This window comes from Protomyctophum parallelum (assembly GCF_964188405.1).
Source record: "Protomyctophum parallelum genome assembly, chromosome: 21".
NCBI classification, from domain to species: Eukaryota; Metazoa; Chordata; class Actinopteri; order Myctophiformes; family Myctophidae; genus Protomyctophum; species Protomyctophum parallelum.
Genome location: NC_139713.1, coordinates 27,580,552 through 27,608,030, shown reverse-complemented (window position 1 = coordinate 27,608,030; position 27,479 = coordinate 27,580,552). Strand labels below are relative to the sequence as shown.

General features: G+C 41.8%; 2 protein-coding genes across 2 annotated transcripts; both read left to right on the top strand.

Annotated features, from left to right (window-relative positions):
- Positions 1-537: 537 nt before the first annotated feature.
- On the top strand, positions 538-15,208 carry LOC310878926 (uncharacterized protein; the record flags this gene model as incomplete). The annotated part of the gene is made up of 10 exons (XM_083793342.1): positions 538-663; positions 6,419-6,565; positions 7,717-8,149; positions 8,342-8,590; positions 8,994-9,241; positions 9,969-11,730; positions 11,869-12,015; positions 12,652-12,911; positions 14,887-14,995; positions 15,149-15,208. Exons 2-10 carry the CDS (start codon positions 6,438-6,440, stop codon positions 15,206-15,208), a joined length of 3,396 nt encoding a protein of 1,131 aa, XP_083649468.1. The 5' UTR covers positions 538-663; positions 6,419-6,437.
- A 3,466-nt stretch (positions 15,209-18,674) lies between these two features.
- On the top strand, positions 18,675-21,160 carry tdgf1 (teratocarcinoma-derived growth factor 1; the record flags this gene model as incomplete). The annotated part of the gene is made up of 5 exons (XM_083793341.1): positions 18,675-18,692; positions 19,329-19,689; positions 20,455-20,557; positions 20,842-20,945; positions 21,138-21,160. The coding sequence occupies 5 exons, from the start codon at positions 18,675-18,677 to the stop codon at positions 21,158-21,160; spliced, it is 609 nt and encodes a 202-aa protein (XP_083649467.1).
- Between the last annotated feature and the right edge of the window lie 6,319 nt (positions 21,161-27,479).

The window sequence follows — 27,479 nt, the reverse complement described above, 5'->3', positions numbered from 1 at the left end:
GTCTGAGCATGGAAATAGCATATTTTTACCACCAAGTGTCACTGTTGCGCAGCCTAACACATCACCAAGTCTCACTGTTGTGCAGCCTAACACACACACACACACACACACACACACACACACACACACACACACACACACACACACACACACACACACACACTTAGTCTGGGTGACTAAGTCAATGAAAATGTCTAAAATTTGCATCAGATGTGATATAAACAGAACAAAACTGACATGACTCCAATGTTTTTCTGGTTTGAGTTCTTCAGTTCTTCAACAAGCCAGAATGGAGGAACTCAAGGCATTAAACTCAGCCACAAGATAACTGCATAAGTAAACATTGAAATGTTCTCTGTGCCATTTCAGAGACTTTTTGACATACAGGAATCAATAGAAATATTTGCCAGGAGTCAGTGAGGTGAAAAAGTCCCTAGCTCTAAATATAGTGGCAAACATGATGGTGAAAGCCTACAGGGCCTGTAGGCTATCTTGTATCAAGTGGAGTATATAGACCTACTGTAAAAATAGACTCAAGGAAAGGCTTGAGCGAAGCCCGGCTAATATACATGACAAGCAGTAAAAGTTACTGCACGAGACCACACTGAATACATACACAGAGAGGCACACAGACAGGCAGAAACACTCACGGAAAGACAATAGGTAAGTTTTAGTATGTAGCTTGCCATGGCATGGTTTTCTCAGGCCAGATTCATTTTCATTCAGCTCGGTTCAGACAGTGCAGTTTAAAGTTTCAAATAATGTAATGCAAATCATTCAATTGAACTGTAGTTGGTAGCTGGCAGTAATATAAGAACTATGTCTCCATTTGTTTTAATGTATTGGGGGTATATGGGGAAGAAAATCCATGCGCTGAATTGATTTAGAGGAAACATATAATGCTAAAGAAAGCTTTTAGCATGTGAAAGTGTATATGGCTAATTAACACATTCTTGAGAACAAATATACCATCCATAGCCTACTTTCATCAATCCAACTGAAATAAGAAGCCTTAAAATCATGCAATAGAAATTCTAGGGTAAACAAATACATATTATGGAGAAGCACTGCAGTAGAGGATCTAAGGGCTGCATGCAGGAACATAATAACACAACAACATGGAATATGTGACGCAAGCCGGTCCTAGCATGTTGGGAGCTTTCTAAACAACTGGAAGGACTTTAAAATAGACTCTGCAAGACACAGGGAGCCAGTGTAGTCCACTCATACACTGGAGGGGGGGGGGGACTTAAAAAGTCCTTATATTGTCTGTTATATGGGGACCTCCCCAAAATCACGCGGAGGTCCTGACCCACAGGTTGAGAACCACTGGTTTAGTTTAGCTAGGACAGGGATTGATTGATTGAATCTGTTTTCAAAATGTACAGAGGTACAGTTATACTATAATGCTAAAAGCATAACACAAAAAGCCATGAGGTCGTGTTTCCATTGTGGTCCTGTGTATTGAATTCAATTGAATTTAATTTAATTCAATTCAATTCAATTCAATTCAATTCAATTCAATTCAATTCAATTCAATTCAATTCAATTCAATTCAATTCAATTCAATTCAATAGGTGAGTCCTAGGTGTGAGTTCTAGTAGTCTGACTACATTGTTTTGAGAGGTCTGTAGTTTTGATTTCAGTGCCTTTGAGAATGGAGTGATCTTCTTCTGTGTTCTTCTGAGTGAAGTTACTCAGCATCGGCAATGCTCTCTTGGTCACTTTGTTTACTTTACATGGTACTTAAACCTCATGTCACAGTCAGAGAGGCCTGTTACTTCTGGTTTGATCAAGCGAGCCAGTTTGCCACGTCTTTAAAAGAGTTGTCCCTTTTGCTTCAGGGTGAACTAATACGATTTTTGGCTTATCCTCATTTCATTTCATAAAGATATGTGATATTTGTAGGTTAAAATAAGTGTTAATATATCCAGATAGACAGTAATCATTGCTATAGAGCGTCACAGTCCCTTTCATGATGACGCCAGGCCCAGGACATTAATCCCAATGCATCTTTCCCATTGACATTTCAAAAAGTATTTATTTAAAGACCTTTTAAGCGTCGTACGAAGCCAACTCAAGTCGTGACAAATCATGACAACAAACACAATATTTTGGACCAAACAAATTATTACAAAGTTCTTTTTTTTTCTACTTTCTTTCTTTGTTTGGCCCAAAACATTGTGTTTATTGTCATGATTTGTCACGACAAGAGTTGGCTTTGTCCACGGTGTAAACGTCTTTAAATAAATACTTTCTGAAAAGTCTATGAGGAAAATGAACAGGGATTTCTTTTCCGGGTCTCCTTTCATGACGACGCCAGGCCCAGGAAATGAATCCAAGTGCATTTTTCCCATAGACATTTAAAAAAGTATTTATTTAAAGACCTTTTAAGCGTCGTATGTGGAAGTGATGAGACAAAAACAATGAGCTGACAAAATTGGAATTGGAATATAAAATTGAAGCTGATAAATGAGTTAACTCTCTACTGAAAATTGGTATCCCACAGATGTATTTTCCATTCACTAAAGTGCTAGAGAGACAGCTTCTGTTACTGAACAAACACCCTATGGCAATACTATCAGAATATAGAACTGATTTGAACACAAAAAACATTGTGTTTTTATGTTTTATTAACAAAATAACAACAAATAAATCACTTATTGCACTAAAGAAATCTGTCTTTCTGAAAAGCTTATGTTGATAAGTCCATGGTTCTCAAACATTTTCATGTCAAGGACCCCAACATTATATGTTTGGCCAGCGACCCCCTTCTCAAAATGTTTTGTTTCTGCTTCAGTTTCATAAAGAATATACAGTATATTCAAAGATTTACACAAAAAAATCACTAAAGTATATAGCGCTATGAGCTTGTAGATCTGCTATTTTTCAATAGCCAAATTATAAAGAACCAATACTTTATATAGAGCGCTAATCTAAAATGACACAAATGCTTTCCCAGTTTTAATGTGTTATGTTATGGCATCATCATCTGTATTAAATGGCAGTTTAGTATGCCAATGTTAATGCAATGCAACCATAGATATGATTAATCTGAGACTTCACATGCCTGGCTTCACAACTTGAACACATTTTTAAATCATTAAGTGTGTTTACTTGCATCATCTTGGAAGCTGGCTCGTATCCTTAGGTCTTATTTGGGATATGCAGTTCAAATGTACCACCTCTCAGATTTCCCCATTTCTATGTAGGCTGTCCACAAATAAATACATTTTCCACATTGGCCTCTCACCAGTGAGCAAAGGGACACCTGTGAACAGAAAGACATTGGTCCCAGCAGTTATATAACTTCAGTCGTTTTTAGTATGATAGTGGTCCTTTTTTAATGCACCTGGTCCTGGTGTATGCTTTTCTTAATAGTAGTCATTCATTAAACTTAACACTTTTGTACAAAGTTCAGCAATATGCTGTATGCTGCTGCTATAATACTACTACTAGAATACCAATAGAATAGACTTTTCAGTAGTGCAGTGCTTTTGAACAGAGAGAGAGAGAGAGAGAGAGAGAGAGAGAGAGAGAGAGATTGCTTCACAATCATTTTATTTCTACCATCAGCTTGTTTGTGTATACCGTTTCAAAGTATTGCAGCCTGCACTGACGCAAGGAATTAGGACGCCCTCACTGACTATTTCAGATGTCCTGAAAGGCAGCCAACAAGCAGTCAAAATTCATACTCATGACATGCTGTGTAATATGTATGACTATGAGATACAGTATGTGATAGAAACCAGATTTCATCTTCACTTTGCATTTCAGCATTTTTGTTGGCTATACTTCATAGTTTACTTGTCCCATCCATTGCTACTACTAGGTTGGTTAGTGTAATCTTAAATGAATTATAAACCATACATAAGCTTTTTTCATGTTTTAGAAGGAACATCTCACATGTGCACCCCTATCGCTGCTGCAGAATAGCTTCATTGGACCATGTTAGGAGTTAATAGCCTTGCTCGTCATGGTTGGACCAAAATGGCGATTGTTCTGGGAATTACAGTATACCTCTTTAACAACAACCTTATAACCAGTATCTTTCCAGTCAACAGTAACAGGAATGACAAGAATACTTTTTTTTCCTTGTTCAAAATCTGATTCTCCTGGTATCAAGACTCGGACTACAGTTACGCCATGATTAAGCCCTACATGCAGTATATCTACCATGACAAGAGACAGACTGACTTTATTGCGACTAAAGGTTGCAGTTAACTATGGAATCGTGCGTCTCTTGTCCGTCAGTGTACTCACTCAAAATCCCAATAAATGGGGAAAGCCCCCATATATTGTGCCCAGGTCTCGTGACATCACTATGACATCATCAGGGATGAGAATAAATCAGGGATCATAGTAAATGCGACTTGCTGTCGCAATTAAGCCCATCGCTGATGTCATCAATATTAGTACTGTATATGGACATACGGTCATATATACAGTATATATATATATATATATATATATATATCCATCCATCCATCATCCATCCTTCCTCTTCGTTGTCTCCCTTTTGACTGATACCTGTCCATTTAAACTCTAGACGGGCCTGCCCGGCAGTCTGCGAAAACTAGAGTTCTCAACATCCCCGGAAATTAAGTACCTCATCAAACCCTGTACACTCAAGACACTGCCCCCACTGCCACCCTTAGATCTCCATATATGGAGCTGACCTGTTCTGACATTCCATAATGTTGATCTGACCTCATCAAGCCCTGTACACTCAAGACATGCTCCATATATGGCCTCTTACTGGTATGGTGTTTAATGCACCCATAGATAGTGTGAGAAATGCTCATCTCTCCAGACTGATTCTGCATGCTAATGCTAACAGCAGAATCGCTTACTGTCAGCACCTTAAACATGTAATGTTGTTAGTAGGAGGAATAAACACATGTGCACCCGCCAGGAAGTGGACTGTTTAACACCCCCAGAGGGAAAAAGACATGCACATTTTTGCAGAATGGGTTCCCAGATTGGAGAAATGCTGATCTGAGCTGTGTTATTTGATTCTAGGGGATTTCTCCTGTACTTTCCCAGATGAGATGGTGGGAGTTGCCTCGATTGAGGTTGGCTTGATTCAGACCACCTCTCATAGGGGGAGTTCAAGGAGTTTACCCCTTATCCCTACACTTATTTGGCATATTTAACTATTTTGAAAGTCCTTTTAGGCTAGTGAGCGTGCTGCTCTGTAAAGCTTTAAACCAAATGAAGTAATAATGTTGACTAGCACAAGTGTTGCTGAGTAGAAAACAATAGGCTACTTGCTTTTATTTTCAACATATTGACATAAAAACTGGATGTTTGATGTCAGTATTTTCTAGTTTATTTATTTTTTCAAAATGTGGAGCCCAAAACGTTTGAGAACCACTGCTCTAGTACTTTCTTCAAAATGCCCTGGGCTAAATTTGCTCTGATTGATACATTTATTTTTTAAATTAATTAAGCCTGATGACCACAAGCTGACAACACGCTGCAATTCAAAGTGTTGTGAGCTAGTAGATCAGCAATTTTACTATTTGTCGTTCAAAAAGCAAATCACGCATGCGTGTGAACACACACATGCACGCACGCACGCACACGCACACGCACACGCACACGCACACACACACACACACACACACACACACACACACACACACACACACACGTCACACACACACACACACACACACACACACACACACACACACACACACACACACACACACACACACAAATTGAACTCTTGTGGTGCCTGTGAGGCTCATTTCCTTATCTGACGTCTTTGTTATTTGGATAATGTAACCTCATTTATCAAGTTTACAGCTGTTAAGTCCACGTAGAACCCTTACCCCAGACACAAATTAAGCCTTTGACTCCCCGCTACAACTCCCCCTCCCTACAGGGGTCTATATTTAAAGACCCATTCTAGTCTACAGGCTTGTCTCTTAGCTGTTTGTAGCCTGACCATGCAGGGCTGACATAGCTTGGTATAGTAGGTGGTGTTTTCTTTGTATCACCATTCAGACAGGTAAATGAAGAACAGCAAAATATACTGAATGTATATGTTATCAGCTGCATATTTCACAGTACACAGTATGTCGTTTTGTTGTGGTTTTTTTAAGAGGGCCGGGGTGCCATGAAGCAGGGTTAATTATAGCCAACGTGGCATCTCGTGTCACCAAGAGTCGAGTTTGTCATGACGACAAATTGACAAGTCAAAGTCAGTTGTTGTCAATAGTCTGTTGCGGGCAGTGACGCTTGGTTGGACTAACAGATCCTCTCTTTCCATCTATTCATCTGTGTGTGTGTGTGTGTGTGTGTGTGTGTGTGTGTGTGTGTGTGTGTGTGTGTGTGTGTGTGTGTGTGTGTGTGTGTGTGTGTGTGTGTGTCTGTCTGTCTGTCTGTCCGTCTGTCTCTCTGCCCATAGATCTATCTAAGATGCTAAGATGTCTAACAGGGAAAGGCCAGTGGTTTGTAGCGAGGGGCTCAGAGACAAATGGGAGAAGAAGATGGAGACTTTCGTCCAAAGGGGCGAAGTGGAGAAAAACCGGCAACAGAAAAGTGCTCTTCATGGGTAAGATTTTAATAAATTCGCAGGGCTGATCATAAAGAGACTAGTCTCTTTATGTGACTAGTCGTCACTTTCTCAACACTAGCTAGCTCACTTTTTCAGAAGCAGCCATCCTGTTTAGCATTTCTGCGGACAGGATCACAGACTGGCAAATATGGTTTTATTTAACAATAAAACGCAAAAGTACATTACTAAACAAACACATGTACATAGTGTGTTTAGTCAGAATGCTATGCTGGCTGTGCTTGTTTGATGAAGAAAATGCTTTTGGAACCTTTTTGAGGAGCTCTGTCCCCTCCAATACATGACTTTTGAAAATTACGTCATATGGCAGCCAAGTCTATGGGCTTTTTAATGTTTTTTTTAAATCAAATGGTTTGATTAGGGCAGCAGTTAAACAAACATTGATGACGTGAGAGGTGAGACTTCAATTCAGTTCAGTTCAGGTTTCAATCAATGACATTTGTCTCTGTCTCAGCTGCGAGCTGTGCATGACTGTGTCATTTCTTGTTTATTGAGGGAAGTCCACTCCCCCACATATGTTATAAAGGTGAACATTTGGCTTTGATGGCACTACTCAGTAAACTGTCCAGCTAAGCACCTCAGCATGAAGGATGCATGGATCTAAAACGAAAATAGCTGATCTAAAACAGTAAGCTACATAACATCGAAATGTATGACAATCAATCACTGAATACATCCCAATTATGTGTACATATAGGTTTTTATGTTATAAAATCTATTCAGTATATACTTCATTGACCGGGGTCTATACTTTGTCTGCTCACTATTATCCCTCTAGTCTACACCAAATCCCTTTGCTGAAAATAGACGATATACAAGCTCACAATGCGTTGTAACGACACGTAGTGGCGGGGTTGTAGATCTGCTCTGTAGTTTGCCTCGATTTGCCAAATGTTTGCCTATTATGACATACCCAGAATAGGGATAGTAGGTTTAATTTATGTTCTCTTGTCTGTCCTACATTGAAATAATTACAAATTTAGACATTTAGCAGACACTCTAATCCAGAGTGACCTACGTGCAAACTAAATATAATAATACTAATATTTAGTATTCATGTAATGTTTTAATATATTACTGTGGTTTTATGTATTGTATGTAATATATTTAATGTTATGTGGTTTTACCAGCCGTCTCCACAAGCAGTGGGATGATCAGTTTGCGAAAGGCCAACCGGTCAAAGAAGATCCATACCAAGAGGCATTGAAGGCCATTGCCTCTGAGGACCAAAACAAACCCAGGATACGCTTCAAAGTCGTTCCGGCTAAAAAGCCCGTCAAGGTTGAACCTCCTCCTCCGCCTCGGTCCAGGGAAAGGAGGCCACCGCCCCCAATGAAGCTAATAAAGCGTTCAGTGGAAGTGGACGTTTTCAGACTGTGTTGGGGCACCTCGTGGATGGCAGTGAAGCCTCCTTTGTATCTCTACCTGCAAGAGAAAGAAGAAGAGGATTCAGGGTCAAGCTTCTCAGTCATTGAGCTGGCTGACATGACCTCATACAAGCCATTGGGTTACAACGTGGGAGACCAGTGGGAGCATGAAGAGTGGACACAATCATGGCAGCAGGTTGGTAGGGCGTATTTCTGCAAGTGACTAAAATCATCAGTTTTGATTTAACTCTGAGGGTGCAAATGGACCTGTTGAGGGTCGATTTGCTGCATGGCCGTTTCTATCTATAGCACGACATGCGCCATAAATAAAAACATGACACAATAAACATTATCGGATGATGAATTTTCTTATCGTTTCCATTCTCAGGTGAGAAACCCAAATCAGCCGGAACTCTGCGATGATAAAACTCCCCACTGGGAGGTTTTATTGGAGGCTGTACACTATGGGCGGTACAAGCCAGAAATAACTGTTTACAATGTGCCTTCCTGGGCTCGCACGTGGAAGATGATGATCTTTGTCTTCAGGCAGCAAAAGAAATGGTGGGACATTGACTGGGCAGAGTATCCAAAAACACCCAAAGAAACCCTGACAAAACTTCAACATCTGGAGGAAGAGGTGAGTGAGGAGTGATTGTGTAACCTTCTTTCACCATGATGCTGTAGATAAACCCAACCCCTGGTCATGGCCCAAAACACCTCTTACTTACTGTATGTGAGGTGATGTTGTTCTTTCCATGACTGCAACTGTTTATGAACATTTTTTATGCAAATACAGTTCAATGCAATACACAATAAGAAATACAAAATTAATGGACATGATTGTCCAATGACATGATTGGACAGTCACAAAGTAGTAATTGATACATAATATATGAGAGGAGGTGATTTTTAGGTGATTTGGATTTTACGTGATAAGCACATAAAAAAAAGAATCTGTCCCTTTGAACATCCACAATAAACCTCAATTGTTGTTGTGGGATGTCTGTCTGTCTGTCTGTCTGTCTGTCACCTTCATCCAGTCCGTGCCTTCAGGCTGGGAAGACTCGTGGAAATCATCCAGAACTGAGTCCAGCCTCCAGGATAATATCCATATACAGACTCCAAGGACCGCCACCGACACCACATTAATGAAGATGACCCAGATCACTGATGTGGTTCTGCCGGCCTGGAAGGAGTCCTGGCAGATATCATGTGTTCCTCCAGGGAACGCAGAACAGGAGCTCCACAGGAACTGGTGCTCCTCATGGGGTTACTGCCAAGGGACCAGGTGAGATTTGTAATGCCATGCCATGGACCCTTAACCCAGGAAGGTGTTGATTCAGTCATTGCACATATTTAACCCATCTTCAATTGCCAATTTAGGCATTTAGCAGATGCTCGTATATCAGAGTAAGTAGTATGAACTCTCGTGCTAAATAGAGTGACAAGAGGGGTCCAAAGTGGGAACCTTTCGATTCTCACGTGATGTTGCCATTAGAAAACATTTGATAACAATGTTATTGTTAAAAACTAAAAGCAGGATGGCCAAATAAAATATTATAAAATCAAATTAAATAATTGAGAAAATAATTAAGTAATATTGCATAACCTTTGTTACAAATGTTTCACAGCACAACACCCATTCCATGAATTTCAACCGCGAAAGCCTTTTCTAAACATATTTTCTATTGGAAACTGCCAGTAAACAGAAACAGAAATGTATGTTTCCTTTACGTTCTGGAACTACCATGCTATAGTAACAAAATGTAATTTTACGCTGCTCCCGGAAAATAATCCTCTACGTGTTAAAAGTAAATCCAAGGCAAGTAAATGGAAACAAAAATAACTGTATAAGGCAGAATGGATTCTGGGAAATGCAGGATCCAACAAAAGAGCTGCAATAGCGATAGTGACCAGCAGGTGGTAGTAATAGTAATTATTTTTGGACTTGCACAGAATGCCTTTAAAATTTAAATCATACCATAAACACTAAATTAATTATATTTTTCCCACAGGTGGAGTAAGGCATCAGTGGAGTCCCAGCATCGTCACGTTGACATGCTAATGAGCCGCCGCAGGCTCGTGAATCTCCTTCTCATCTCAAGGCTGGAAGAAAAGGCACCTAATACCACAAAATGGCAGGACTCATGGAATATTCCCAAACTTTGGTCTTGGGAAGGTTATAAATACATGGTGGAGGAGGAGGAGGAGCAGGAGGAGGAGGAGGAAGAGGAGGAGGAGGAGGAAGAGGAAGAAGAGGAGGAGGAGGAGGAGGAGGAGGAAGAAGAAGAGGTTCATGCGCCAATATCCAGATATTTTGGTAGAATGAGGAAGTATAGACAGTGGAGTAATTATAGCCCAGTAGTGGTAGAGGTGAAAAAAGAAACAGAACAGGAGGAGGAGGAGGAGGAGGAGGAGGAGGAGGAGGAGGAGGAGGAGGAGGAAGAAATCAAGGTGGAGGCAGAAGAGGCTGTCAAAGAGGAGGATGAGAAAGAGGCGGTGGCCAATGGCGGAGATGAGGAGGAGGAAGGAGAGGAGGAAGAGGAAGAAGACAGTGGAGTTCCTGAGCCAATAGCCAATTATATTGAGAGGATGAGGAAGTATAGACAAACAGTACAGGAGGAGGAGAAGGAGGAAGAAGAGGAAGAGGAGGAGGAAGAGGAGGAGGAGGAAGTCAAAGTGGGGGAGGCAGCAGAGGAGGAGGCAGAGGAGGAAGAGGAGGCAGAGAAGGAAGAGGAGGAAGAGGAGGATGAGAAAGAGGTGGTGGTCAAAGGGGAGGATGAGAAAGAGGTGGTGGCCAAAGGGGAAGATGAGAAAGAGCAAGAAGAGGAAGGGGAGGATGATGAAGAGGAGGATGGGGAAGAAGACAGTGGAGTTCCTGAGACAATAGCCAATTATGCTGAGAGGATGAGGAAGTATAGACAATTGAGAAATTATAACCCAATGGCAGAGTTGAAAAAAGAACTGGAGGAGGAGGAGGAAGAAGAGGAAGAAGACGAGGGGGAGGAGGAAGAGGAGGTCAAAGAGGATGAAGAGGAAAATGTTAAAGAGCAAGAGGTGGACAAAGGGGTGGAAGAGGAGGAGGAGGTGGTAAAAGGGGAGGATGAGGAAGAAGTGGCAGCCAAAGAGGAAGACGAGGAAGAGGAGGTGTCCACGGCAGAGGATGCCAAAGGAGAGGATGAGCTAGGAGAGGAGGAGAAGGAGGACATAGAGGAAGAGAAAGAAGAAAAGGATGAGGACAATGACAATAACGACGGCGACGAACAGGACAAACAGAAAACTCCCAAATTGCAGGGTTCAACAACAATACAGAAGATGAAAGAGGTTTTGGAGGAGGAAGAGGTGAATGAACAGGAGAAGGATAAGGAGTTAGCGGGGGGAAAGGAGGAGGAAGAGGAGGAGGAAGAAGAAGAAGAGGAGGAACCAGGAGTAGCAGACGAGGAGGCAGAGGTCTCCTGGGTGACTTCCAGTATGTGGAACTTTCGGAGTTGGCTGGAGAAATGTGGAGCAAAGACAGGAGTGGTGCAGGAGGTGAAGAAGGAGTTGGAGGAAGGGGAGAAGGATGAGGAGGTTGAGGAGGAGGAAGAAGAAGATGAGGCGGAGGAGGAGAATAAAGTGGAGGAGGAGGAAGATGAGGCGGAGGAGGAGAATAAAGTGGAGGAAGAGGAATCAGATAAGGACGATGACGATGAGACAGCATATGCATATATGCGTATATGTTTAGAAGATGAGGAGAAAGCAGAGGACGTACTGGAGAAACAGGAACAAGAGGAGGTGGTGAAAGAGGAGGAGGAAGGGGACGAGGAGGAGGAGGGAGAGGAAGGGGACGAGGCAGAGGAGGAGGGAGAGGAGGGACTGACAAAGGTGGTGGGAAAAGAGGAGGCAAGAGAAAGGGTGGAGACGGAGGTGGGGCAGACGGAGGAGGAAAAGGCAGAAGGGGAGGAAAAGGGGGAATGTAGACAACAAGAACAAGTGAAGGAGCAAGAGGAGGAAGATGAAGACGAGGCAGACGAGGAGGAGAACGGGGAGGAGAAGGAGGAGAATAAGGAGGAGGAGAATAAGGTAGAGAATGAGGTGGAGGAGGAGAAGAATGAGGAGGAGGAGAATAAAGTGGAGGAGGAAGATGAGGCGGAGGAGGAGATTAAAGTGGAGGAGGAGGAAGATGAGGCGGAGGAGGAGAATAAAGTGGAGGAGGAGGAAGATGAGGCGGAGGAGGAGAATAAAGTGGAGGAGGAGGAAGATGAGGCGAAGGAGGAGAATAAAGTGGAGGAGGAGGAAGATGAGGCGAAGGAGGAGAATAAAGTGGAGGAGGAGGAAGATGAGGCAGAAGAGGAGGTGAATGAGGCAGGAGAGGAGGTGAATGAGGCAGAAGATGAGGGAGAGGGAGAGGAGGGAATGACAAAGGTGGTAGAAAAAGAGAAGGGAAGAAAAAGGGAGGTGGTGGAGTTGGGGCAGAGGGAGGAAGAAGAGGGGGATGGGGAGGAAAAGGAAAATGAAGAATGGGGACAACAAGAGGAGCAAGTGGAGGAGGAAGAGGAGGAGGAGGAGGAAGAGGAGGAAGAGGAGGAAGATGGGGAGGAGGAGGCAGGGGAGAGAGTAGGAGAGGCAGAGGAGGGGCAGGGGGAGAGGGAGGAGAGCACGGAACCAGAGGAGCTGGAGGACGAGGTGAAAGAACCGAAGGTTCCCCTACATCTGCAGTTCCACAAACTCAACGCCACCTTCTCCTCTTGGAGGCATTCCTGGACAGTCTGCAAACTCCACAAAGGAGGAGAAACCGGTGCGGAGGAAGAAGACAGAGAAGGAGAGGGTCTGGGCGCGATCTGGAGCGAATCCTGGAGGCTCTGTAGACGGCGCCTGGGCGCCGAAGACGACGTGGTGTACTTCTCCACCGACAACAGGACCCAGAAACATCCCGGACTGACGTCTTCTGCAGAAGATTCCGTCACACTGTCTGAATGGTCTGAGAGTTGGAGATCCACCCCGCATGCATATCCTAACAACCATCATCAACAACATGATAACTAGCAGTGCAGCGTGTGTCATTTCTTACACCCAATGGGAATGCTTCTCCCTCTCTGCGATTGGGATGAATCCTGGCAGTTTCAGGACCTTGCTCCACCCGCTCCTTCACTTCAGCCCTATTTTATAATTTGTCACATGGTTGTGTTTATTGATTGGCAAATTTTGCTGATTTGGCATACTTTATTACAAAGACAATGGAAACAAGGAGAGAGAGGAAGGACATGCAGCAATGAACCTCAGTTCAGATTAGAACCCTGGCGGCTGCACAAGGATTGAGCCTTAATGATATTTTCTCTACGGGTGAGCCACCCTAAAAATCTTGTACTAATTTTTTTATTAATTTTTCCCTCCCCAAAAAGTTCAAACGAAATAAAAGCTATAGGCCTACATTTTGCATGTCCAAAGTAGGGCATAGCGGGGCCATTTTGCAGTAGTGCCACAGATAGAAAAAACATATTTTTTCCCATAGAGATACCCAATATCCTGGCGAATCAGGACCATAAAACATTTGATTCTGTGTCAAAATATATTTGAAAATAGTATTTTAAAATAATTTAATATTCAAATATTTTTGACAGAGAATCAAATGTTTTATGGTCATGATTCACTAGGAGCCTTTAGATGTCTTAGTTCCACGCTTAAAATTAATTGGATAAATATTTTCGGAAATCTCTATTGGAAAAATGACACCACAAAAGGGGCTGGTATTGGGCTGCTATATATGCTCGATACTATAGGGACACCAGGTTGTAAGTGGAAACTCTTGAACTACAACTGACACAGGAAAATTGTTCACAACGGCTGCCACGTAGGCACGTACAGAGTACAGACACCCTCACATGCACTTTCATCAAGTCAAGTTTCCCAAGGCTGAGTGGTCTGATTGGTGGAACCGGAGTCTGATCCCATAGACTCATAGAGGCTATTTACGGCCAAACTCACACTTGAAACTCAACTAGCTAATGTTGGGGAGGTGACGTCTGTTGGAGGTTTCTGAACAAAATGTTACCTGGGACTTGAAGGACACAGATATATGCTGTGTGGAGCCTGCACCTGGCTGAAGCCGTGCAAGATGTTGAGAGATGGGGAATGGAATCAATGGACCTGTCACCAAAAAACGAGTCACCATCAGTTCAAATAACAACAGAGTTCATTTAAAAATATATATACAAAAAATTAACAGTAGTAATTTCATCCATTCAAAGAAGATATTTGAATCATAGGAATTTGTGTTTGTGACAGAGATCATGTATAATGTATAATATACATTTCACACTGGCAGGGTAAAGGTGAACAGTTCCAAATATGGCAAAGTTATAATGTGATGTTTTGCAAACATACTATTCTTCAGGCACAATGAATGTATAGAGAAATTGAAAGCACTTTAAAAATCGATGACATTTAATGTACAGTCATGTACAGTTTTTCTGAACATTGATTAAACATTTTTAGTGCTTTTTTAGCTTAGGTAGCCTACAGGCAGTTTACTCTTTTCGTGTTATAAGGACTGAGGACAATAGCTGGAGCACTCATCCAATGTCATTTCAACTATATACTGTATATGCATGCACCTCATGCATGGCAACCTCGCGTCACCAGGCTTTCCACCTCGGAGGAAAGCCTGGTCTGTGAACCAGTCTGGAGTGGATGGTAAAATACGTCATGTTGTAGTCTGATTTGTAGTCATCAGGCAGAAAACCACAAGGCGGAATAAGAAAGTACCCATTCATAGTTCTGATTCCACCTTGTGGTTTCCTGCCAGATGACTACAAATCATTGACTACAACATGACTCTCTAATAACTCAAAGGCACTACAATCAAAATAACAGACCTTGCTCCCAAAACAAACTGGTCAGGTTACTACTAGACCTCACACCCAGAACTCGCCTAATCCCTGCTCATTTTGCTAGGGTGGGGTGGCTCAGGGTTGAGGACAGAGTAAAGCAACTTGCAGTGGGCCTGGTCTTCAACATACAGGAGAAAGCAGGAACCATGTACCTGTCAGACAACTTCAAGAATGTAAAACACACACAAAGGCACAACACCACGCACAAGGCACAGCTCCATGCAACCCAGATTCGCCACAAACATGGGGTCAAATTTCTTCTACTGCTACACAAACAAACATCAAAAAGTGTGACTCCTTGCCCTTCTTTAAAACCGCCATAATAGAACACGGTGAACACCTGTCTGCAATTTGTCCAAAGGGTCCTGGAAAAGCCTGTAAGCTAAGCACCAGAAAATATTTATGTAATTGTAAAAACTGTAAAAACTGTATGTACCACTGTACAATTTGTAAACTGTTAATAAAGTATTGAATCAATCAGTTTGGGATATCACGATTACAAATTTAAGTTGACGATTAATTGTCACACAAATAATTGCGATTAACGATTTAATTGGGCATTGACCATTGGAACCTTATTAATTTGTATTTCCGTTTTTTCCTTTTAGGCTTTGTAATCACAAATTGCACAGTGCAAATATGACAAATGTCGTAAGCTTGTTGTCACTTTGTGACCTGTTTGTGGATGGAAGCTCTATTTGTGCTATTTTTTTTTAAATTGAGAATGTATGGACATTTTTCAACATGAAAATGTATTGACCATTATGCAAAACATAATTGCGATTATCTCAAATAATTCTGATTATAGACGATTATGTGATAATTGTGACAGGCCACAAAAGTCACACAAAAGTATAAAAAGTAGCAGGTCTACAATTAAGCTCAAAGCTTGTCGGTCTGAAACAACAACTTGATTCCTGAAAAGTAACAGTTTTGGACATGAGGTTTCCACCCGACAGCGACAAATGAAGATGTATTTAGTTATTTACCAGACTGTTGTGTGTTGATCAATCATTGATGATGGTCGGATGACTGACTGATGTCATCAATAATGAAAGTCTTAAAAGTCCTATAATTTTTACTTTAGAAATGTGCAGATACCCTGTATACACTTATACTGTATGTTGGTTTCTGGTTTGTTTACTGTTGAGTAAGAAAACAATGTTGCACATTAAGCTATTCATCTGTGTGGACACCTAGACCCCACCCCCATGTGGGAACCACTGAATTAATATGATAGGGTTGATATATTATATGGTGGTTGACTTCTGTACTAATTCCTAAATCTAATTAACAACAAATAGGAGATCTTTATACGTATCATTTAGGCCAACAGCTTTGTGCATTTTGGCTATTTTTGGTGGTGTGGAACACAGGGTATGTGTGGCTAAACACATGAACCCTATAGAATCCCTATTCTGGGCATGTCATCAGTGATGCGACAGAAAACAGAGAAGAAAGGTGGAAGGAGGAAGAGAGATACAACATTAATGAAATGTTGTATCAGCTATTTTCAAATGGCCATAGTGTATAGGCTACTGAGTGACATGGCTAATGTTATTGTATGGGAGTACAACTGTCTCTGGGATGAAAAAGGCCTACCTCAAAATTGTATTAAGTATACTTTATAAGAGAAGTAGCATAATAAGGCTATAGTGTTTAGTATTGAGGGGAGGTTCTTCCATAAGTCACCAAATGCTTCTAGCCTTTAGTTATATTATTATTATATTCTTCTTACTAACATTTTTCTAAACAATCTGAAACATAGGCTAGAGTGCTAGACAATGACAAAGGCTTCTTCCTTCCAGTCAGACTTTGCAGTTTGCACAGAAGTTTTGTGAAACTTGCCGTAGCACGAAGTTACCACCAGGGCGCAGTATTAGTACTACTAGTCTACTCACAGAGGTAGAAGGACCAGACGAGTCAGACGACCCTTTCTTTTAAACATGGATCAGACACAACAAATGTCCCTACTTTAACAAAGCACACGTGTATTTTTAAGCTTCTATAACTTATACGTTTTATGTAGGCCTAGCTATATGCATTTGATGGATTATGGAGCGTATAGCCTAGGCTATGCCAAAACATTTGTTTTACCAGTGACAGTGCACATTAATCAACAAATCAAATTGGCTATTTTGTCAGTCTGATAATGATGTAGGCCTACTGCATGTTCTATTAGGACTATACTTTACATTAGCCTACTTAAGACCTTGTTTTCCTTTTAAACAAAATAGTCAATTTTACATCGAGGTGTCATAAGCCTAATTGCCCACATGTAGACTATCCGTTAAAGTGGTGATAAGCCTATATAGCCTAATTAACTATTAATACAAAACTGACATAATTATGTATCAATACACTTTCACAGCTTTGTTTTGGTCATGAATCTGGCTTATGATAGATAGGCACTGGCAGTGTTTTTGTTTAAAGTTAGAAACCAGTAACTTTGCGAAATGGAATGCTGGGCCAACCTGCAGGCAATGGCCCAATTTCACTTTCAATGAAACTCGTGAATACAAATGAACGCATTTTCACAGCTCATGGCATTTGTAAATCACTTAATTTGCAAGTGCTACAATAACAAAAGACCTGACCATATGAACCATTATCACCTATTGTGAACTACTGTTTGGCAGAGAAAGAATGTTGAACCTTCAGATATTCCTGCAGATGCAAGAATTAAATTGAAAATATTTAAGCCAGATGGATGGACTGAACCTATACAATATTATGCCAGGCCTACTTCTCTACAATACATCTGAAAGCTGCACTTAAAGTCTATGACTCTGTAGCCTACCAAGACATCAGAAACACACAGCCCGCCTCGACAATAGTTTGAAAAGACTATTAAAACTCCACATCTGTAGGCTATAGCCTATTTCCAGATCAGTGATTCTCAATATTTATTAACTTCAATGACCCTAATATAATGTGTAGATGAATTGAATATGAATATGAGTTTTTCCTTCTGATTGAATTGTACTTTCATGTGCTTTTCTCTGCAAACTAATAAAGTATTCAATCTTGCAGACAGCCCACACCCTCTTTATGAGAACCAATCCCATATTTTATTTGTTTTTATTTCACACTTGTTTTGCTATTATAAACCTATTCCTATGACCAACAAATAAAATAATTGTTGTTAACTTAACAGTTAACATACACAGAGACAGGAGATAGACAGGATCGAGGAGAGAGGCCTGCAGGGGCACCTATTTGAGTAGGCCTACATTTTTGTATGCCTATAATTTATTTTTTATTTTTATTAGCCTATTGTTTATTTGCAAGCTCATGACTTTCACCCCGCCGACTCATTGGGACCCAAACCATAATTTTCTGATGTATTATTATTACATAAATATGAATGTCCAATCATTGTCCACCGCTGGGTGGGGTGGGGGGCAGCCAGACAGGGGGAGTGCTGTCTAGGAACGCCCTCGCAAATGAGGGGGCGTTATCACCTGAGATACACATCCTTCCATCCAGACCATCCAATCCAGACCATCACAGTCGCGATCATTCACCACCGGTCCACCAGGCTGCAGTCATCACTCACGTGCAGCTGAGCTGAGACTCCAGAGTAGACAACTTCTTGGCATCTTGCAGAAGCTTTGAAGAGGAATCACTCCGAATCAGGATACAGTCCCGTGTTTTTGGAAGTTTGAGTGGGCACTTGGAACTTTGGAAGCAATTTTCGTGTTCACGGTTACCCCAACCTCTCGAGACTCGGTAGCCTAGCCTATAGTGAATACAAGTGTTTAATAATCAGAGCACTGAGAGCAGGCTGTTTCCTTTGCGGGGGTTGTTTTGGTTGGGTTTTTGAGGACACGAGAAGACTGACAAAATGACATGGCTAATGCTGCTCAGGTGAGAAAAGTTGGACATTGATCGCGCGTGTGTTACGAACGAATTATCCACCTAACCCACATAATTAAAAGTTATTAATCAAGTGTTTTGGTTGTTTTATAGGATCTTATTGTCCACGGTCGTTGTCCTCCAGACTGTAGCATCGTCGGGTAAGTCATTAGGCCTACTGCAGTGCTGCATTGCACATCATTTATTTCGCTGGCTGCAGAACTTTTCTGCAGGCGCAGACCGTACGTAGTACAATTAATGGTTGCAGTTCATACTTCATGCAGAATGTCCACTTTCACAATCATATTACTTTATTGTTTTTTTAATTAGCCTACTTTATGGGCTGATGGGTAGCTTAACAATTAACATTAATACTACACCATTGCAGTATATCAATTAATCCATGTTTTGCAATAACAATCCAAATCTGCAAGCAAACTAACTGGTTAATAAAAAAGCCCAGTAAATGTAATTTATGTAATTTCCAATACTGCACAGTCACGCTATAGAGTGGGATGTGCATTTGAGAGGCTTAGTTGAAAACTTGAAATGCCACTACAAAGTAACCGCTGTGATACTGACGGCTGGCTCTGGGTTTCAGGTTGTGATGGTGATGGTTGTGACCAAACGGCATCCTCCTCTTCCAAGGAAGATGCCCAGGACTTCCTTGCTCAGTTGGCCCAGGTCAGCCACCCCAACAAGGGTCAATTGACCCAGGTCAGCCACCCCAACGGTGGTCAGGTGAACCACCCCAACGAGGGTCAATTGACCCAGGTCAGCCACCCCAACGGTGGTCAGGTGAACCACTCCAACGAGGGTCAATTGACCCAGGTCAGCCACCCCAACGGTGGTCAGTTGACCCAGGTCAGCCACCCCAACGGCGGTCAGGTGAACCACCCCAACGGTGGTCAGTTGACCCTGGTTAACCAGTTGACCCAGATTAACTACCCCAACCGTCGCAAGCACCAACACCACGACTCAGCAGCGGCTCTGCCGTTCATCGGACTAAGTAAGTTACCGCTTTGGATGGTCTACCCCCCCCCCCCCCTGCCGCTCAAATTTCACCACCCAAAAGTAAATCATTGTAATATATTTTACTTAATGTATGTCTTCTATTGCTGCTATTGAGATAACGTCATTATAGGTGGAAATGTTCAAAGATCATCGACATTGTCTTCTGATATCTGCTCTATATGGACGTGTGATTGTGTGTGTTTCAAGATCACAACATGGCATGATGCGGTGCACAGTGATCTTGTAGATATGCTATTTACCTACCTCTATTCTAGGAAGTATGTTGTTGATTCATATGGCCATTGGCCATACAATGTGGTTAGACTATTGGGGCGGTAAAAGGCTATAAAACAAAAAGGTCAGAGTTCTGTGACAGCCTTTTGTTGTACATTTTATTTAATATTTCGGTTGTTGGTGTCAGGTCTGTATGTTTGCACCCAATTCTCACAGACACACTAGGAATGGTGTGTGTGTGTGTTTTCTTTTAAACGGCTATCTGATGCTAACCAGAGGTCAGTAGGAATGCCAGCTGTGCTGTCACTGGGAGCCTCTGGTTAGTGTTGCAGAGGGGCACTCAATAGATGGCCTTTAGTTGAAAAGAGACAACATTCTTGTTTTTGACCAGGGAAAGCATAACTGTCTTTTACACTGCATATAAATAATTAATCAATAAACTTACTGTATTGATTAAATATGAAACGACTTTCATTAATGTTGTATCTCCTCTTCCTCCATTTCCCTTTCTGTTACATCACTGAAGGTCGTAGCTGCTGTAAGAACGGTGGTACCTGTATTCTGGGCAGTTTCTGTGCTTGCCCTCAGCATTTCAGTGGACGAAGCTGTGAAAACGACGAGCGAGTCAGGTAAAAAATAATGCTTAATTAAATCCTGAGTGTTCATTTCACCCTGAAAGTGTAAAGATGGACACAGTGTGGGGCGGGTTTCGCTGGGTTACACGGTTTCCTGAAGGCACATTTTATATGGACAAGTTATGCAATTTCAGTCAGTTTGAGGGATCTTTCACTAGTTGAATGAGCGGAACCGGTCAAGCACCAAACTAATTGAAGAAAATGTTTGAGAACCACTGTCTTAACTAACCCCCACTCCTTCTCTCCTCTTCTCCCTCCATCAAACATCATCTGTGTAGGAGTTGCGGTGCTATCCCCCATGGACAGTGGGTTCAGAAAGGCTGTGATTACTGCCGCTGTGTCTATGGAGTCCTACACTGCTTGGAGGTTTTCACTGAGTGTGGTAAGCACGGCTTCCACGTTTACACACACATGTTCCAATGTTTCAGTCCTGTGTGCAATTTAGGAGTCGCACAAGTTTAGAAACCCGGTTTGTATATTGGCAGGAAAGAGGCTGTGGGAAGGTTTGTTTCAGAAATGTAACTACTACTAGCCATGTTAATCTTTTGATGTGTAAATTAGACACTTTGAACAGAACCAACAGACCTGGTCACCTAAGTGTAAGTGGTTAAAAATAACCCCAAAATTACGGCTGTTTATCTGACAAAATGTTCAGTAGATTCAAGTATTTTTGAGTGGTGCAAACCACTCCTACAACCAGCTTGCAATGTCCTCGTACCTGTTTGTTTGTGTGTCTGTCTGTTTGTTTGTTTGTGTGTGTGTCTGTCTGTCTGTGTGAGCATGAGTATGTGACTTAATAATAGCAGTAGGGGGCGCCAGAAACAGTGAGAGGGGTAGTGACTCTAATGAGAGAGAGTGAGAGAGAGAGAGAGAGAGAGAGAGAGGGGGGGGGGGGGGGGGGAATTGCACCACTCAGTTCACACGTGTGTGATTTTTTACTAGACTACTTACTAACAATAGCAAATTGTGAACTGATTTATTACCCTGGAAACAAACGAAACACAATTGAACATGTCTTGATGTCAATGTCTGATTGACAAAGAAAAGCCTGGTTTGTTTTCCAAACTTATAACTTGACCAGCTGCATGGGGGTCAGAACAGCCATAGCAAAGGTGTTGTGTAGTCATGGCTGACTAGTTAGCTTCTGAATAGAAGTGTAGATGCCCTATTTACCCCCCAGAGGGGGCATTCACGCTTCAGACATTCTGATCCAACCAGATCACATATTTCCAGATTTGAAAATGGGTATGGGTTCAAGTTGAGATCTCGCCTGAATTCAGCTTTTATCATAGGCCATGTGTTTTACACACTTCACGGTTGAAAAACATGTTTGTAAGCCATTATTAGATTTATTTTTCATAAATTATTATTCTGGGCATGTTGTCATTATATGCAACAGTTGGGAAAAGGAAAATAGCACAACATGTTGGTTTACAACAAATGTATTTAGCTTGCAGATAGGCTTTTTTGTTATTTGTCTACAACAAGGTAGTGGTAAAAGCTTGTAGATCTTCGAGATAGGATATTTTTTCTTTTAGTCATACAACAAAGTACAGTTGAGCTTTGTGTTAAATGCCATCAGCAGGAAGTAGGGGTTTTCAGTGTCTTATTTAAGAGACATGCAGGGGGTATTCAGCAAACTGGGGGTTCTCAGTTGTTTAGATGTGCTAATGACACCCATATCCCTTGCATTCACAACATATTCTTTCAGTCTTTAGTAATGGTAACCCCTCCGTCGCCCCCCATGTCTTCCTTCCTTCCTTCCTTCCTTCCTCCATGAATTTCTTTCTTTCTAAATTTCTATATTACACAATGACAATCAAAGCTAGTATTCTAAATCTGACCCTCTATTTTCCAGATGATTCACAGGAGATACACTGGGTTCATTCAGCAGGCATCAAAATGGACCAGACGTACTGCCCCCTGTGTCTGGTGCTGCTATTTCTTGTGTTTCTCCTTTGAGAGATGGCTCTGCCTAATAGTTTCTGGACAGACGCGTGCAACAGGATTTGTCGTGCAAATCAAGCTGTGGACTCTGGGTCCAAATGTTTACGTACAACTTCAAGATTTATGAAGAGGGCAGATCTACTATGTCTCATCATGTCGCAGTGCGGTGCATTGTGAACTTGTACATTGCCGATTTTCTGTGCCAGACACCATTCAGGCAAAGCTTGCCCAACTGGCAGCAGGAGTTACCAGTTTGCCTGTTTCTTTAGCAATACCTGTTGAGCAGGTTTGTGGTGTCAATATGGCCGACAATCAAAACTGTTGTTGTTAAGCTCTGTATTATGTTATTCCTTCCAGTGGTGTCAATATGGCTGAAACTGAAACCTGTTGTCCAGCTCTGTATATGTTATTCCTTCCAGTGGAAGGTAGCCTACTTTGCACATATTGCTGTCTCTAATAAGCAACAGGGGAAGAAACCTGTACATAAGATTTTTATTTTTGAAAAAGCGAATATTTTGCTTTTTAAACTTGATGAATACGTGTTTTAGTGGTCAATGGAATGTCACCCCTTTCATGTTCTTTTTTTTTTGTCTGACTGACTGATAAGTGATATGTACTGTGTTTTAGCAACAGCACATAGCTGATGTTTTCATATTTGGACAAAATCTTGCACACATTGTGACTTTTTTGTAATAACATCTTGTCTCAACTCGAATGACTCCTGTGTTTTATTCCAGTCAGTATTAATCTACCTCAAACCAACAACATTTTCGGGATGACAACTATTAGGTATATTTACAAGGGGCCATTTTCAAAAGATAGATTTGTGTCTAATTGTATTAACTAGTTTAACTAGATTTATCCTTTTGATTGTCTATAATATAGACTCTATATTGTAGTATAGGCTATAGAACCCTGGGGGACTCCGGTCAACTGATTATACAGTATAGGGCAGGAGTCTTCAATTTCTTTCCAGAACACAGTCCTTTTGGCTGAGAGGATGAAGCAGGGACCCTCCACTACATACTGTACATATTGTATACAATTGTGTTGCATAGATAGTTGCATAGACTTGCATAGACGTTGAGTTCATGTTAATGTGTTTTACACAGTTTACCACTTCAATTCTTAGAACACACACGCACACAGGGACGGTTAATGTTAAAAAGGAGGACCTCTTACTCCTAGGGGTCACGAACCCTCCCCCACCCCCGTGATATTGGGTGGTTGTACATGCCTTTTGTATCGGAGCCTAATTCCCTGATGCTTTCCCCTCACCATTCATCTTGCCCTTCCCTGCATTTGCTCTCGTCTCCCCTAGCTTGCTCTGGTCTAGCCTAGTGTCTGGGATTCCCAGTGTGTTACTGTTAACATCATTGTGTTTGCCCATGGACTTATCTCTGGGATGGGAGTCCTGATGAGGCTGTGATTGTTACATTATCTTATCTTTTAGATAAACGTCTCCTCGGTCCGTTGGTCAGTGTAGTGAGCTGTCTGTCCCCTGCTGTTTATACAGGCAATGGTTCCTGCAAAAAACTGGACAAATAAACGGAAGGCAGAGAAACTGATTTTGGCATTTGATCACACATATCACAATATTTAAGACTTGTGATGCTTGTGTGGTCGTAGATTGGCTATTTTGGCAGCATTTGAATTAAAATGTGCAATTAAAACTAGAAGATGAAACTTAAGCTATATCCCAATATGACAATATCCCAAATGATATGTAGTCTCTTATGATATCGATATCATATTAATATATTGCCCATCCCTAATTCAGGGTCATTTCAAGAGCTGTTCATTCATACAGCTCCACATTATAAATTGAGAATCACTTCCAGTTATGGCCACTAGATGGTGATGGCAGTCTTTACATGACCTGTCTGACTAGACCTACTGAATGTGGCTAGAGAAATAGTTTAGAAATAGAAATAGTGGATTTGCATCAGCGTAACAGGGGGGGACAGTCAAGTTAGTGACAAACTAAGCATTACAAATAAATGTATCACAATAACATTTGCTGAGAAACATAACTATATACTTATATACTATAAGAATTTGATTACCGGTATATTTGTAACTGAAGCTGAATAAACATGATGGGGGGCATGGAATTTTAGCATATTTCAAAGGGATTATTTTAGGGTACAAATCATTGTGTTATATGGTAGAGATACAGATACCTGCCAACCTTCCTGCGCTTTGTAGGAGACTCCTGTTTCCCATTTCTCCTGTGCTAGATCACTTTTAAGTAATTAGTGTTTATTATTAAAGACTAGAGCATTACCCGTTGGGCACTGGCCTACTTGGAACGATGCAAGTTGGAAATGCATGCCCCACCCAGTTATTACTTGCGCAAGCAGATCGCGCAAGTAATAGTTTCGCCCGGGACTCGTATGCACCGTCCCAGCCAACCTGCCACTTTTGATGCGTATGCACCGTCCCAGCAAATTGTGCCTGATTTGCTGGGACCAGATTACATGGTGTACTGTGTATATGTATAACTAGCTCTCAATGATGACGTAAGAAATATGTGGATTAAAGGACCCAATGCCAGAGTGTAATTGGTTTTCGATGGTGACGTAATGACGATATGTTTTAGTGTTGGGAGGATTAAAGGTAATGCTCCTGTGTATACATGTATGTAATCTGGCACCACTGCCGTATCAGGCACAATTTGCTGGGAAGGTGCATAGGCATCAAAAGTGACAGTTTATAACCGTCGAAAGTACTTGCACACTCTGCTTGCGCACTAGTTGGCCATTTATGGCCTACTAGTGTGCAACAAGCAAGTATGCACTCGACAGAGTGCAGTTCTAGTTATGTCTGTGTCCCTTTTATGAGTTATTGTCAGGCATGCCCAAGTATGGAGTCTATGCAGATGTCAGAACATCATTGTGATGTCAGAACAGGCCAGCTCACGGAGATACTGTATACTGGGGTGATCAGGTGTGATCAATTGGCTAATTTGGGCATTGTCCAGAGCCTGGGCATGCAGGGGCCCTGTCAAGAGCCTGGGCGGTTCTGGACAACCGTGGGTCCGACCGACTTAAGGCCACCCTGTGGTGGAGTGGAACATGATGTTGGTGTCGAATTTGAAGTTCGGTAAACGGTTCTCGTACACACAGAGACTTGGTGCATTTATACTAGACATCTAGTCTAGTATAAATGCGTGTGTGTACGACTGTACGTATGTGGTATATGTATGTGTACTGTATATGTACGTATGTGTATATAGGCCGCGGTGCCCGGCTGTAGAGCACCGAGTCAGTAACGAAGGAAGTTTGAGATCCATGCTACCCTGCTATGCAATACCCGTTGTAACCGTTCCACCCATCTGTGTCTCTTTTATGCCCATATATGGAGATTTCTGTATCTGTCTCTATGTGTCCCTTTATTCCTATATATGGAGTTCTGTGTCAGAACATAATTGTGATGTCAGAACAGGCCAGCTCCATATATGGAGATATAGGGGTGATCAGATCCAGATCCAGAGCCTGGGCAAAGGCTTTTGTTCTTGTTCCGGACAACCGGCGATCCGACGGACTTGACACCAGTCGGTGGGGCGTGGTCAGTATCACCCCTGCTCCTTTTATCTGACGGTCTGAGGTTGGCAGGTTTAATTACGAAAACATTGTTTTTTGAGTGAAATTTCCAACGAAAAATTATACATCATTTAAAAATGATATGCATGATAATTAGCCTACTTAACACACACGCACGCATGCACACACCATGACCGCTTGACGTTTCCCCAAATCCACACAGGCAGCTGATCATAATAATAGGCGAAACTAGGATTAGGCCAGACAACAATGTCTGTGTGTACTTTCGCACGTGTGTGTGTGTGTGTGTGTGTGTGTGTGTGTGTGTGTGTGTGTGTGTGTGTGTGTTTGTCATCACAGCAGTCTTCTCATGCCTTCCATTACTTGGATGTCAAGTGGGGTAAATAATCTCTGGTGCACACACATATAGTCACACACAGACTTAAAGGCTCATTAAACAAGACCACCAAAAAAATTGTCAGCAGGGTGTGTGAGTATGTGTGAGTGTGAGGATATTCAGTACTGTAACTAGCTGTGAGAGAATACAAAACAACTCGCCCCTTTACCAACTCGCCCCGTGTGTACAGCCGGCCTGGTATTCCTAAAGTAATCTAAGTAAATTATGCTTAAACAGTTAAACCTAACCTTAACCTCAGTAAAACTATGCCTAAACCTAACCCTATTCCTAAACTTAACCCCAGTAAAACTATGCCTAATCCTAAACTTATTTCTAACCTTATTCTCAGTAAAACAAAATAAAGAATACAAGAACCGTCGCACCGAGCTGGGGCGAGATGGAATTTGGGCGACCGTACCTGTTACCCTGTGAGGTGAATGCCATGGTGATGAGGGGTCCCCCATTTCTTCAGCTCTGCTAATTTCACCCAATCAGGAGAGAGGATGCGTGTAGGGTAAACAAGAGAAGTTTGAAGGCATGACACAGATAAGTGAGCAGACAAATTTGGAACTGGAACACAATAGAAAAGGAACCACCGTTCATCTGCTGAAAAAAACTTTAGAGAGGTGCTGGAGCCACAAAAGGAATAGAGGAAAAATAAAGGGAAGCTCCGCACACTCAGATCTGCGCACAATCAGTTTATTTTTGGCAAGCTTTCGGTCTACTGACCTTCTTCAAGCATGCCTGAAGAAGGTCAGTAGACCGAAAGCTTGCCAAAAATAAACTGATTGTGCGCAGATCTGAGTGTGCGAACTGGAACACAATACAATTGAATTAACTAGTGGGTTTTACTCTCTCCTGATTGGCTATAATTGGCAAATTGACTGCGTGCAATTCAAGCTTGCCGGGCTTGGATTGTGTTCCAGTTTGTTTTAGATTAATGTTCTAATGATGATAAACTATATTTCAGACACAATAGGTCCATATACATACTATCAACACAATCAGTTTTGCCTGTGGGCTCCGG